The 16,029-nt window shown below is 40.1% G+C and overlaps 1 protein-coding gene across 1 annotated transcript in view; it reads right to left on the bottom strand.

Moving 5' to 3' along the window:
- HYDIN (HYDIN axonemal central pair apparatus protein) overlaps positions 1-16,029 on the bottom strand; it is a gene marked incomplete at both ends in the record, with an annotated part of 366,181 nt that overhangs the window by 189,748 nt on the left and 160,404 nt on the right. Inside the window, one exon of the mRNA XM_080704134.1 lies at positions 3,376-3,614. Coding sequence (XP_080560260.1) covers positions 3,376-3,614 — 239 coding nt within the window. The remainder of the gene's footprint in view (positions 1-3,375; positions 3,615-16,029) is intronic.

Consider the following 16,029-nt stretch of genomic DNA (forward strand, 5'->3'; position numbering starts at 1 on the left):
TACGATGCTACAAAAATCCATCATGGTGATAGAATGGGGTAGTATCTACTCAATGCCCCCAAGACTTGGAGTCATGAACTTGGGTTTGGTCCCAGAGTTGCCACCTCTAAGTGAGATGTTGCAGAAAAGTGGCTCCACTCATCCCTAATCTTCCCCAGCAGAACAAGCACACCACAGGACGCACGAACACTGTGCATGTGGAAACCACCCTAAGGAACGGTTGTGAAGAGTGAAAGGAAACTGGCTGGAGGAGAAGCATATTTCAAGTTGTGTTGAGTAATTCTCTTCCGAGTGAGTCTTGTGACGATGTGCTCAATTTGAAGGCACTGAGATGGGGGGACTGGCCGAAAGTGGGCCAGAGCGCCATGTAGGCCAGGCACTCCCTCAGACTAATGTGCTTTCAAGATGTTGCTATTTCATCCATTCACTCATCCATCCACTTATCCATCCACTCATCCATCCATCCATCCATCCATCCACATCCACTCATCCATCCATCTACGCATCCATCCATCCACTCATACATCCACTCATCTATTCACTCATCCATCACTCATCCATCCATCCATCCATCCACTCATTCATTCACTCATCCATCTACTCATCCATCCATCTATGCATCCATCCATCCACTCATCCATCCATCCATCCACTCATCCATTCATCCATCCATCCACTCATCCATCCATCCATCCATCCATCCATCCATCCATCCATCCATCCCTCCCACACATGTTCATTAAGGAGCTTCTGACTGCCTGCCTGGTCCTTTGTGAAGAACCTGAAATTTCTAAGATCTTGGAGGTTACTCAAATGTGTTTTGTTTGTTTTAGATTTTTAAAATTGACTTACAGGTTTATTTTGTCTTTTGGGTTTTTTTTAAGGGAAAAATTAATCTCAAGACTCTTTATTTTTTAAATTGTATTAGGCTTTGAGAATTCACCTCATATGCTCTTCTTAGGAAATAACATTCTAGCTAGTAAGTAAATTGAAGTATCAAATAAATAACCAGAAGAAATATTTGCCAGTTGTCAGGTAAAACCATCTCTCTCTAGATACGTGTGCAATGGGGTAAGCTCAGTGGATGGCCTTTACCTAGCAGTTTAACTTTATGGCTAACAGTGGGCTTTTGAGGGAAGTAATAAATAATATATATTGTTTATAAACTATGTACAGCCTCTATTACTTGTATATGTCTTTCAACAATCACATAAATGTAACCATCTTAAGTATATGAATTCCCATTTTATAAAGATAAGGGACCTCTGAAAAGTTAAGGGAGTTGCTCCAAAATGTGTGGTCAGAAGGAGCTGCATATGGATATTTCTTTAGACCAAGAATTGGCTAGGATTTTTCTGCAAAGGGCTGAATAATAATAATAACATATTATTATTACTATTATTATTATTATTATTATTATTATTATTAGGCTTTTGGGGCCACATGAGTGCTGTCAGAACGACTCTACTTATCCATTATAGTAGGAAAGCAGCCAAGGACATATGGGCTGTGTACCAATAAAACTTTATTTATAAGAACAGGCTGTGGGTTATAGTTTATCATTCACTTCTGCTTTTGAGAATTCTTCTCTTTGTGTGTGTGTGTGTGTGTGTGTGTGTGTGTGTGTGTGGTCCTAGAACTGAACCCAAGGGCATTCTACCATCAAGCTACATCCTCTTCTCTATGCTATTTTTATTTTGAAACAGGGTCATGCTAGGTTGAGAGTCTTACTACTTGCTGAGGCTGGCCTTGGACCTCCCATCCTTCTATCTCAACCTCCCAAGTACGGGGCTTACAGGTGTGCGCCACCACACCCAGCCTGAGGATTCTTTTTGCTGTTGTTGGTATAATAATTTTATGACAGAAGAATAATAATAGGGTTTAGGCAGAGAGGAAATTAGTAGCTAACAATTACATTTAGCTACGTATTCATAAAACACTGTTAGCTAACCCTCCAATTCCAGGCAAGTGTTGGAATATCCTTTGGGGGCCATTTGACACTATTTGAAGAACATGTAATTAGATCCAGTTTGCAGTATATTGTTTTCTGTAATTAGATTTGGGTGCACTTGAAGAAACTTAAAAATAGAAGCACCAGTATGCAACGACAAAACGCCCGGGCTTATGGCCAACAGGCAGGCGGAGAGGAGGAGTTCTCTATCTCCTTGGATCAAAAACTGTAACTGGATACTTGTCTAAAAACATAAGCAGTTCAACTCACTGACTCGCCTGTGACTCAGTTTGCTATTAGCTCGTGGTAATTTCAATACTGTGTTCTGTGGGTGGAGCAGCGGAAAGGAGGCATGGATGGGACTGTGAGAAGGGCTGCTCCCTGATTTAACTGTCGGTCACATCTTGTCTAAGCACAATGTGTACGACTTGGTTTCAGGGCTATTAGACCTGAAGGCAGGGGCTGTGCTGATGAGATGTGTGCACAGTACTGCAACAGACAGGTCCAAACCCGACCAGCCCAGGAGTCAGCTCCTGATAACTGCACGACTCTCCTGAGGAACCAGGAGTAAATCCCCACACATACCTTCTGCCCTCAGCATTCAAACTTCAGACTTTTTATATCTATCCATATTATACGATTCTACTCCATACAGTACCATCTTTTATTTAAATGTTTAGACCTTCTAGCTTTCCCTGGGTGATGGGGTGAAGCCAATTGCAGGCACCTCCATTGCTGTAACACCTGATAAGGTGTATTTACAAAAACTTTTTACCTTACTAGGTATACTCTACTTAGTTACCACTAAAGCGTATCTAGTTTCTAAATTTGTGGAGAGGAATTAGCAGCGTACTGAAGTCAAAGAGGAGATAGCATGGTTGTGGTTCTATATTCATCACAGAGAAATCACTTTTTAAGTTATCTGCTGTTATTGTTCTTTGTTTATTTTTTGTGGTCCTGGGAATTGAACTCAGGGGCAGTCTACCTTTGACCTACACCCCTAGTCTTTTTATTTTTTGCTTTGAAACAGGGTCTTGCTAAATTTCTGAGTCTCACTTCATGGATGAGGCTGGCCTTGAACTCACAATCCTCCTGTCTCAGCCTTCTAAATTTTGGGATTACAGGTATGTACCACCACACCCAGCTTATCACGTGTAAGTTTGAAAAAATAGTGTATCTTCTACAAACCATCTCCTTCTCTATGTTAGAGGGACACAGCTGAGACTGTAGCCGAGCTATGGCTAGGAGATGTTTTATTGTGGCTGAGTATCCATCAAGATCCAAGAAAATGAGAAATGAACAGGAGAGGGACAGAGGAGGCTAATTCTTATTTACTTAACACTTAACTTCCTAAGCTATAGGGTTTGTTCAGCTTATGCAACATATATGAGAGTTATAAAAATTGGTCCATGCTATTTCCTTACCTAAAACGTGCCCCCAAATTGAGTTCCGGAGCAAAGGGCTTATCTGAAACAATGGTAGACCCAATCCCTGAAGCCTGGACAGGAATCTGATAGGTGCTGCTATTTTCAATGTCCAAAATGACTGTGTCTTTGAAAGTCAGTATGTCGTTCAGGTTGGCCGTCAATGTCAGAGGAAAATCAGCTTCCGGGGGAACCACGCCTTCTTTGGGTTCAATCGTCCAGAGGGATTTTTTGCGTGCCTGCAACACAAGACTTGACGTTAACAGGGAGGATATTCTTGGCGTTGCATTCTGCACATGTCAAAGCCCTCTGTACTTCAAATGGCTGGCGCCACAGAACTCAACATCAGACACAAACATTATTTTCTGGAATCAAAGCAACTGAATGTTTGTTGGCTTTTCTCTCTCTCTCTCTCTCTCTTTCTTTTTCAAAAAGCAATCTGATTCTGAGGAGTAAACGTCCGTTTCTACTTTTGAATGCTCTGTGAAGATTCTTTACATCTCTTTCCCGTGATGGCAATCCAGCTCTCTAAAAAGCTTATCCTAATTATCTGTTCTGATCTCCAAATTCCAAGATGCAAACAGAAGGTCCAAGAGACTTCATGGACTTTGGAATTTTAAAAGAAATGCTTTCAAGGGCAAAGTGTCTAGTGTTATAGTGAAGATAGACAGCTTTTATTAACAAACACCAGATAGGAAGTCACCCCGATTTCTACTATTTCATAATGATTAAGAGAATTTTGTTAGCTAAAATTCTACATTTAATTTGAAATACATAGTAAGACTGAATTATGGAGTTGGAAGTGACTCCCGGCAGTCTATTTCTTTTTTGTAAGACTGAATTATGGAGTTGGAAGTGACTCCCGGCAGTCTATTTCTTTTTTGTAAAACATATACTTTTGTTGGTGCATTGTAATTATCCATCATAGTGAGGCAAGCACGCGTGCACACAGCACTTGGTGTGCTTCCTCGCTCCCTGCCCTCCTCATACACATCGTTGATGTAAGCAGTGTAGAAGTTAGGCTGCCATCTATGGGCATAGCACTACTGAACTGTTGCCTTCATCAAGACTCCCATAGAGTCTGGTTCTGGGTTCGTGTTAGACCATTACTTTAAACACATGATTGTAAACAGTCATATTTGAACCTGTGAATAAATTAAAGAAATTGAGACATAAGAAAAGGAACTGAGAAGGAAATGTCTATCTAATACGTCTGCTCTCCTGCCATTTCATCTCCATTTATTCTCTCGCTTCTGGGCCGGAAGCCCAAAATCAAGGTGTTGTCAGGGCCATGCTCCCTCTAGAAACACTAGGGAAGCAACAATTCTTGTTCCTTCTGGCTTCTAGTGGCTTAGAACCACATCTGCCCAATTTCTTCCCCTCCTCTCTCTTTGTGAGGATCTGCTAAGGATCCTTGTCATGGGCTTAGGGCCCACAAAGACAATCCAGGACGATCTCCTCAACTCGATCTCCCTCACCTAATCACCTCTCTCTTTTTTTTTCTAAATAAGATAATGGTTAGGATCCGGGGTTAGAATGTGGAATATCAATATCTATCTATCTATATATACTATATAAAGATATATGCTATATAAAAATTATACACTATATAAAATTACATATAATTATGTGTCATAATAAATTTATATATTATACATATAATTATATTATATATTATAAGTATATAAATTATATCTATAATTGGGGTGGGGCACCTACCGTAACATAGACCATGTGAGTGTGGTTGTTTTCTGGGGAACAGGATTTTGCTACCAAGTTGTGCTGATCTTTGTGGCTATTTGTTGATGGACTTCATATGATAAATATATTTCCTTTAGAACTCTAGGTCGGTATGTTTTTTTATTTGAATTGGAAAAATGTTAAGGCAGGAGATGCAATTTCAATAATACATCTCCCCTCCCCCACAAAAAAAAATCCAAAATCCAAAAGATGAGAGGTAGGGATAAAAACAATCTCATCTTTTGAACTGCTTAAATCTTTGGGGTGCCTTCTCTTTCTTCAGGTCTTTGTTCTAATATTGTCTTTTATAACACCTGCTTTGACCACCGCATTCTAAATGGCAAACCCACCCCAGGTAAGCTAGTCACCTTTACCCCACTCTATTCTCCTTAGCTCTCACATCTCTTAACAGAGTGATTAATTTAGTTATTTTTCATGCTTATTGTTTGTCTTTAAGTAGGAGAATGTCAGTTCTGTATAGAAGGGACTTTGGATAGATATATTCCCAGCATCTATAGCCTTGCCCAGTGTTATAGATGACATTTAATAAATCTTTGGAAAATGAGGGAATGCATTGGCCCTTTAACCAAACTCTTTGAGGGGAGATAACTTGCTTACATAAAGTAAATGGTCCCAGGCTCAATTATTAGACAGTTTCTTACATCTGGTAGATGTGCACTTTTTTTTGATCTTCCACACATTGGTTTTAGTTTACTTCCTTGAAGCTATATAAAACAAGTTGACTCTCTCTCTCTCTCTCTCTCTCTCTCTCTCTCTCTCTCTCTCTCTCTCTCTCTCTCTCTTGCTTAAAAGACCTTTAAGTCATGCAGCTCTTTTAAGATTCAGGTACAGCAGAAGCTATGAATCAAAAATTTCTGACCAAGTTTGGTTTGATGTGGAAGAGAGTTACACTGGTGAACTCTGTACATGAAAAGAAAGTACACTGCAGATTAGCAGTCAGAGTTGCAGACTGCAAAGAAGCAGAAATCTCATAAAGGGTTACACTTCAGGGTCTTGAAATGTTACCAAAATTCAGGTCTAGCTCCAGTGAAGATTCAGAAATTGGATTTGGTCAGTGGGTCCCAATCAATGATTATTCTCTTAGGAACAGGTTCACAGGTACTTACATAACAAGAATCTAATATTTAAATCGAAATGCCAATTTCCTAATCTGCAACTGAGGATAAGTGCTGTTAGACTAGAAATCTACTTAGAATTTCTCCTGGCTTGAATAGTCTACATAGGAAATAAGTAAATTGCATTTAAAAATTTGAATGGATTAAATAAAGCCAAAAAGAACTCTAGTTAAGAGTATAAATTGTATATGATGAGGATATATGAGTGATGAGGAAGAGATTTTATTTTTGTATGAATCGAAATGATAGGTTTAAGTCAAGAGTCATTATTACTCATAATCTTTGAATTCTTACACAAATAAAACAATTCATCATTACATACTCTACTAGACAAACTCAGCCTGGGATGAAGAGGGTTATCTGATAGTTGTCTCTATTTGAAGGACACTTGTGAAAAAAATGCTGAATCTTGCTTCACTTAATTTGTTCTTTTTTTTTTTAATAATTTCTCTATTACCTCCCATCTCACAGTAAGCAAATTCTGTCTTGCCAGAACATTAAAGTTATTTATAATGTTATATTAATACATTAGTAAAAGATAGTGATCCTCATAACTTTAATTTTCAGCAGTGTGGGTCATTTATTATTGGCAGAAGAAACTATAAGAATTGAATTCCACAGTGGTCTGTTCAAACTTAAGTTCAAAAAACAATTTCTAATGTATCTTTTTAATTTATCCAATTTTTAAAATCCTCTAACACATTCATCACAGGTGACACAAAAATGAGTTATAAAGAACTATAAATGCAAATTCAATTTTCTATAGCTGCTTTAAAATGGATCAAGATAGCTCCATTTCATCTGAAGTTTTTATTATAGGAGATAGAAGTCCTTGACTTATATCATTTTCAATCTGACCTGCACAATCAAAGCAATCCATGGGAAGAGATTTTTCATGCCTGAATAACTAGCCCTTCTCCTCCTTTCCAACTATTCTTTCTTGTTTAGAGTTTTAAAATTCTGGGCAGATATTTTGGATAAGGTAATGAGAGCTGCTATAACAGAAAGATCTGCAATGCCCTATGGCATAATGCAGTAGAAGCTTATTATTGGTTCCCATGAATTCCAAGTGGTGACAGGGGTGAGGATGGGCTTCTGTTCCACTCACTCACTCACTCACTCACTCACTCAAAGACCTCAGCTAAACAGGTTCTGACGTATTTAACTCATGGCTTCCCAGGATACGTTGAATATGGACCGACGCACTGCCAACCAATAAGGGAAGAAAGAAAATGGAAAGTGACACGCTAGGATTTTCTGCACCAAGACCGGAAGTGGGAGACATCATGTGTGCCCACTTTGGCTGGCCAGAACTCAGTCATGCAGCCATATCTGGCCCAAATGAAGCAGGGAAATGTAGTCTTATCTCTGGGTCCAGAGTAAAGGGTGTTGGGCCTGGTGAGATCACAGCTGCTCCCTGCCACACTACCCTGTTGGTTCAGTCCACTGCCACATCTTCAGACAGTCCCCGTTCTAACTTTCCTGAATCTCAGATTGTAATACGTAAGGGCCTCGAGTGGGAAAACAACTTGGCATTTCAAATCCTATGGGAATTGTAGGCTCAAAGTTCAGACCCATCTGCGCCTAGGACAAATGGAAGGACAAGTAAGAAAGGTCTAGGTGAGAACAGTTCACTCTAGTGGCCTTTCTCTCCAAATTTGTGGCCTCAGAGCATTCTATGTAGTTTTGCTCATCTATGACAAATTCAGTTTACAATTAATACATAAATCATTGTCGCTTTTTCCCTTTTATTTTTATCAAGAAACGAGATGCCTTTTAGAGAGGGTACTGTCAATGTCATGTTCTCCATCCCAACCATTTGTTTTCCTCTATCCAGCAGCACAGGTCAACCCTCTATTCATGGTGAAGGGAGGAAGTCAATAACATAGGCGCTATTTTAAGTCAGGGGACATTTGTTTTCAATAAATGTGCCCCCTTTCTATTCTGATTCCTGCTGACACAGGTTAGATGCTCTGGAAAAAAAAGACCTGAAGTTGCTTTCCTGGGCCGAATTGGTGAGTTTTGTCTTTGATGAAGCTTATTAATCAATGCTTGGCATAAAATGAGACAGCAAGATACATCATAGGATCCGAACATCAAGGTACATTAAAATGTCAGATGCGAAGGTCCCGGGCCATCTTTATGAAAAGTCTGGCTCTAAACAGCTTTAAAATATTTGTCTCTGGAGTATTTGACTTTTAGGTGTGTCCTTTGCTTTTGGGGAGGACTTACTCTGTGTAACATATTCTGTTATTAGGAGAAAAGTTAGGGTAAATCAGAGATGGATAAATGATAATCAACATGGTGCTGGGTGACATTTCATAACTGTTCAAAAGTCACAATACACAAGGTAATAATGGGTGGAAACAGGGTAAGTAGAGGGGCTCTGAAATAAAGGGGATGTGGGCTTGATCCCCATCCTGCTGCTTTTTACAAAGGGCTGTGGGTGTGTTACTTACCCCTGTTTATTCTCTATAGCTCAGGATTTTGATTGTATCGTAGATACAGAAGTGGCAGGTAAGTTGGGGTAATGGCTAAATGAAGTCACGCATAGAAAAATGCAGCAAAGTATCTGGTACATAATGAGGTCTCGTGAACGACAGCCATTGTCATCACTTTACCAAAAACCCAAATGTCCTACATGACACCTAATTATGGGCTCAATAGTGTGAGCTAAAAAATCCGGATTACAAAACTCACCGGAAGAGAAGCATGAAGGCAGTTGCGGTAGGCAGAATTCCCAGATGGCTCTTGAGGTATCCCATTATCTGGGGTACAATTATCTTCTCCTGGTTGTTCAGTCAAACCCTAACCTAGGTACTACTGCAAAGGGGTTTTGCAGACATAGTTAAGATTCCAGGTCAGTTGACTTTAAGAAGGGACTTATCCTCAGTGAGCCCGATTTCATCAGACTGGGCCCTTCTTAGTGGGGGGATGTCAAGCATGAGAGGGCCACAGAAGGGGCGATGTGGCAGAGAGCTGTGGGTAGCTCAGTAGCAACTGAGGACATTCCCTGCGGATAGCCAGCAAGAAGCGGGGGCGCCCCATCATCCAATTGCAAAGAAAGAAATTCTGCAAGTAACCTGAAGCACCTCGTCGTGGGCTTTTTTCCTAGCCAAGCCTCCTGTAAGAAAGGCAGCTCAGCTAACACACTTGTTTGAGCCTTTTGCAGTCTTAAGGAGAGGATAGAGACAGGCTATACCTGGACTCCTGACTCATGGAGACAGATAATGAATTAGTATTATTATTTTAAGCCACTAAATTTATGGTAATTTGTTACCCAGCAATAGAAAGTGAAGACAAGGCTCCATGTATTCGTTTCAAAGATGATAACAACAAGCCTCCCATCAGAACTTCAGCAACGACTGCCTCTGCTTTCTCTGAGAACCAGAAAGCCAGCACCATCTTAGCCGCTCATAAACAACACATCCAGGAGGCCTGTGTGTGACTGTGTGAGCGGTGGAGAACCTGTGATCTCTGGCAGTTCAAATTCCATGCCCAGTGGTGATTGGCATTAAGCCCTCCTCTCTGAGGCACATATCTAAAGATACCATTTGCTTTTTATTTGACAGTGGGGCATCAGTGCACTCCTTAGGTAGCGCTCAGCTCCCAAGGTAAACCGGCCAGAGCTTTTCTAAGTTTCCTTATTGTGTACCTAATATTTACCCCGAGAGGCAGAAGCGGATGCTACTGTTTGGATGGGTCACATCGGTGATAACTGAGAGCGTGACTGTGCGTACAGACCTGCTATTCTGCACTAACAACCATGAAGCTTGAAAAAAATAGCACAGTGCGCTTTTCTTTAAAATAATTCATCTGCCGATTGAAATCTGCGAGAATTTCCTCCCATGGAACGAAAAGCAGCAAAATAACGACAGAAACCAGCAGGCGGCACGAGGGACTTCTCTGGCTTTATACTGTTATCTCAGCAGATGATCACTTCCTTGTGTAACAAGAACAATGAAGACAGTCACCCGGGACTGTCTCCTATTTGCCATCTAAGTGGGGTCTCTGATCATATAGCTCTCTCCCCTGGAGTGAGTCATTTCACGACTTAAAACAATGAACTGATAATTAGGAGATGGGGTATAGAAGAGTCATGCTAGAGTTCTACGAGGGATGCGGTTCAGGGTCACCATTAAAAGTGTGGGCTTTAGAGACACATGACCTGGTAGTCAATACTGGAGTCTGCAAATTGTAGCCGGGTTACCCTGAGCTGTGTGTGTGTGTGTGTGTGTGTGCGCGCGCGCTACTAGGTATTGAACCCAAGGGTATGCTTCCTCTGAGCTACAATCCCAGCTGTTTTAATATATATATATATATATATATATATATATATATATCATATATATATATAGGATCTTGCTAGGTTGCGAGTCTTGCTAAGTTCCTCAATCTGGCCTTAAACCCACGATCCTCTTGTTTTGGTCCCCCAAGCCTTGTGACGATGCGTGTACGCTGCCACATCCCTGACCTTGACCTAATTTTAAAACCTAGGTTTCGTGTCTAGTGTTCTGAGGAACCTCCATAAAGACTAAGAACGGGAACGCCGTATGACTCAGGCATCTCACTCTTGGGTATCTTTCCAAAGGAACTGAAAAGTTAGATTTCCACAGTGACAGGTGCACACCCATGATCACAGCAGCACGATTCACAGGAGTCACATTATGAGAACAAGCTGGGTGTCCATCCACAGACAGAGGAACAAGAAAACTGCAATATGCACACAGTGGAATTTTACTCAGCCCCAAAGAACAACAGAATTGTGTCATTTGCAAGAAAATAGATGAGACTAGAGAAGATTATGCTAAGTGAGGTCGGCCAGTCTCAGAGTCAAGGCCATGGTCAAGAGTTGTATGTTTTTTCTCATAGGTAGAAGCCAGAGAGAAAATAGAAAAAAGAGACTTCAGGCAAATGAGGAGACGAAACAGTGAAATAGTAGAAGGGGCTGGAGGGGGGAAGGGAGCCAGGTACACAGAGCAAAATACACCAATATGTGCATGTTTCTATCACTGTGAATCTCATTATGATATATAATTACACTGCACCAATAAAAGTAGTCTTAAAAATCCCGGTTTCTGTTAAACACCCTCCCTGAAGACTCACCACGACGAGCTTTCATTCAACAGAATGGATTCTTTCCTTCTCTGGGCTGCCACGTTATGCCCTGGCTGCATTGTTTGTGTACTGTTTCTTTTGAGAGGTTGTGAACTCTGAAAGAAGGAGCTATTCTGTTTGCCTTTTATCCCTCCCTTTGGCCAGCAGAGTACCAGGATGAGGACAGGGCTCAAAAATGATATTTACACCAGGTATGGTGGTGTGTGCCTGTAATCCCAGTACTTGGGAGGCTAAGACAGGAGGATCGCAGGTTTGAGGTCAGCCTTAATAACTTTGCCAGAAATAAAAAACAAAATAGGGCGGGAGTTATAGCTCAGAGGTAGAATGTACCTGGTTTCAACACACACACACACACACACACACACACACACTTGTTGAACAACAAATAAGAAATGTTTAGTTTTATTAGAAAGTCAAAGAAACACAAACTTAAATAGCAATAAAATAATTTTTTAAAATCTACCAGATTTGGCAAAACCAAAATTATTAGTTAGGATCTGAAAGAGAGTGACATCCTTCAACAATGCTGGGGGGGTAAGATATAAATTGGTATAACATATACAATTAAAGATATAAACACATATTTTCTGAGTGAATATTCACGAACTGTATTAAGACTTTAAGTGACATTTAACCCAGAAACTATGTTTCTGGGAATTTAGTTGAGGATGTGAGCTGTAATTCAGGACACACGCATGGGCAGTGGTAGCGAGACACAGGGATCAGCCTATCAGTAGGGTTAGTAAATCAGCTGTGCGGGAATAAAATGTGGTAGTAAGACTGGCCAGAAAAACATGGCCTGCACAGAAATAGTCCTGAATAATTCATGTTTAGAATGACAATACTTTTGTGCATGTGTTATGGGGACTTGAACCCTTGGGCATTTTACCCTGAGCTACACCCCTAGCCCTATTTTCCTCTGAGCTATACCTCTAGCCCTATTTGAGTATTTTGAAACAGGGTCTCACTAAGTTGCGGAGGGCCTCTCTCAGTTGTGGAGGCTGGCCTTAATTGTGTGATCCTTCTGTCTCAGTCTCCAAAGTACTGGGATTACAGGTGTGTGAAAACAGCTGGTAACAAAAATAGCATTATTCCCAAAGAAGGGTAGGAATACACAGACATAGCTCATACACGGGAAAGATTTTGAAAGGCACACACCAAAAATTAAAGTGATCACCTGGGTGGTGTGACTAGGAGTGAGTTGTTTGCTTTTTGCCTGTTTGTCCCACAAGGACAATGTTATTTATGCAACAATCAGAAGACACACAGACTTATATTTACCGAAGAAGTAAACTCTCTTGAAAGGAAATGGTCACTTTCTCTTTACGATCCATTTATTTATTTATTTTGTGGTACTGGGGGTGGAACCCAAAGGCTTTCTACCTCCGGGCTACACTCCCAGACCTTTTTAAAAATATTTTATTTGGAAACAGGGTCTCACTAAGTTGCTGAGAGGCTCACTAATTAGCCGAGGCTGGCTTCGAACCTGTGCGATCCTCCTGTCTCCGCCTCCCAAGTGCGGGGATTACAAGCGTGCGCCACCACGCCCGGCCAATCCATTTAATTTTAACTCTGCTCTCGTGCCTCAGTCTCAGTACCCGTGTCTCTTTCTTAGAGGCTGTTTTGTTGTTGTTGCTAAACCAGTGCTGACCTCAGTGCCATGCATGGGGCAGGGGAGGGAGGGGGGCTGGATCTGGAGGGGAGAGGTCCAAGTGCTGAGTAGATTCCCGTCACTACCCCAAAATGATGTGTAATTACAACAACCAATAAAAGTATAAAAATAAAGCATACATGGACACATGGACACAGTATATGATTCAGATGAATTCAAAGGACAGAGTCAGTCCCCCCCACCCCTCTCTCTCTCGTTCCTGTGGTCACTAGTAACTGTCCCCGAGGCAGCTGCTGTTCAGAGTTTTCTATGTATCGTTCCAGATATACTTTGTGAATAAAAGGGGGAAAGTATATTTGCATCTGTGCTTTCCCCTATATAATGGCGGCGCACTGTACAGACTGTCCCGCGCCATGATTTAATTTTTTGTTTTATTTTTATCCAGTAAATACATACACACAGTGTATGAAGGTGAATGGTTCTAGAAAAGGTGTACTGTGGAAAACCGCAGTCCTTTGAACACTTTCCATTTTCCCTGTTATTTCAATTCGTGGCTATTAATACAGCCAACCACTGTCAGTTCTTTGACCGTTTTCTTTCAATACCTGCTGCTCTAGGCAATCTACTACTTTTCTTTTTCTCTTCCTCCTCCTCCTCCTCGTCTTCCCTCTTCTTTCTTTTGTGACACTGGGGATAGAACTCAGGGCCATTGTACCTTTGAGCTACACTCTAAGACCTATTTTTATTTTTGAAAAAAAGGGCTTCACTAAATTGCAGGGGGTCTTGTTAAGTTGCTGATCCTTGAACTTGTGATCCTCCTGTCTCAGCCTCCCAAATACTTGGATTATAGGCATGCACCATCATGCCTGGCTAATCTGCTACTTCTTAATTTTTTTTTTTTTTTTGTGGTGGTACTGGGGTTCGTGGAAACCCTTCTACCTCCGGGCTACACTCCCAGATACCTATTTTTTATATTTTTATTTGGAAACAGGGTCTCTTAAGCCAGCGTGGCTGGCTTCGAACCTGCGTGATCCTCCTGTTTCCGCCTCCCAAGCGCGGGGATTACAAGCATGCACCACCACACCCGGCTTATTTTTGTTTTTTATTACTTTATTTTATTTTATTTTTTGGTGGTACTGGGGTTCTTGGAAGCGCTTCTACCTCTGGGCTACACTCCCAGACCTATTTTTATTTTTTATTTTATTTTTTTAATTAATTAATTTATTTTTATTGGTGCACTGTATTCATACATCTTAGTGGGATACAAACTTTTGTAGACATACATGCACACATCGCCCAGTCAGCCCCCACCCGATCCCCAACCCATTCTCTCCCCATCCCTCCTTCCCATGCTTGGCTTAGTGGTTGACATCTAGTATTATAGCAATTTAATCCAAAATAAAAAATGATAATTTCACATAACAGTTTCATTTGTCTGATACCAAGCTTTTGATGACTTAAAGATAACATTTTAATATTTCTTTTTGCTTTCTTTCTTACCAGAGAATATTTTTTCTATTTTTTTAGGTGAAACTATCATATATTTAAATATTTATTTTTCAGAAAAAGATCTATCCTAATATGGAATATGGACTCTAGATACCCAAAACGATCTTGAAATAGAACAAAGCTAGAAGATATATATTTTCTAATTTCAAACCATATAAAGCTACAATAACTGAAACAGTGTAGTACTGTTCTAGAGGCAGATATATAAACCATTGGTGTTAAATAAAAGCCTAGAGCTAAATTCTTCCCTATATTGTCAAGTTATTTTTGACAAGGTTTCCACGAACATTTGGTGGAGGAAATAATAATCTTTTAACTAAATATTGTTGAAAAATAATACTTACATGGAAAAGAATAAAATTGGACCCTTACCTAATCCCATATACAAATATTAACTCAAAATAGATAAAAGACCTAAATATAAATCTTAAGACTATAAACTGTTAAAAGAAAATCTGGGTCATAAAACCTCACAACATTGAAATTGGCAGTGATTTCTTGGATATGATTTCAATGGCACAGGCAACAGAAGAGTATACAAACTCCCTAAAATATAAAAAAATATTGTATATCCAAAGACAATGTAAGCAGAGTTAAAAGTTACTGATAGAATGGGATAAAATATTTCCCAATGCTATATCTGAAGGTATATGAATATTCCAACTAGACATCCTAAAAATTAACAACAATAAAGGCAAACAATACCATTTAGAGATAGGTAAAAGACTAACATAAATAATGAATCTCCACAGAAAACCAATCTTAGTTGTCCGTTGGATGGAAAATCTTGTTTCTCTGGTTCTGATGTGTGTGTTACCTATTTCTTCTTTGTAGTTAATCTCTTTGAGTATTTTCTCTAGTGCTGGTTTTGAAGACATAAATTCCTTCAGTTTCTGTTTATCGTGGAAGCTTCTTATTTTTCCATCTAATTTGATAGAAAGTTTTGCTGGGTAGAAAATTTTTGGCTGGAAGTTGTTTTCTTTCAGAGTTTGGAATATGTTACTCCAATCCCTTCTGGCTCTCATGACTTGGTTTGGGAAGTCTGGAGTGATTCTAATCGGTTTGCCTCTGAATGTCACTTGGCCCTTTGTTTTTGTTGCCTTTAAGATTCTCTGCTTGGCTTCCACATTGGTCATTTTGACAATTATGTGGCGTGGGGATCCTCTTCTCCGATCCTGTCTAAAGGGAGTTCTATAAGTTTTCTGGACCTGTGTATCAACCTCTTGCTCTATGTTTGGAAAATTTTCTGCTATTACTTCCTTGAAGAGATTGTTTATCCCTTTGGTTTCACCTTCTTTTCTCTCCTCTATTCCAATTATTCTTAGGTTAGCTCTCTTAAAATGGGCCCATATTTCTTCAATGTCATATTCCTGCTGTTGGATATTTTTTCTAGATTAGAAACTATGCGTTCATTTTTGGAATGATCATCTTCTAAGAGTGAGATTCTGTTCTCCATGTGGTCTAATCGGTTGTTCGTGCTTTGAATTGAGGCCTTTACTTCATTAATTGCATCCTTTATCTCTTTTTTTTGGGGAGGTG

This window comes from Muscardinus avellanarius (assembly GCF_963383645.1).
Source record: "Muscardinus avellanarius genome assembly, chromosome: 10".
NCBI lineage: Eukaryota > Metazoa > Chordata > Mammalia > Rodentia > Gliridae > Muscardinus > Muscardinus avellanarius.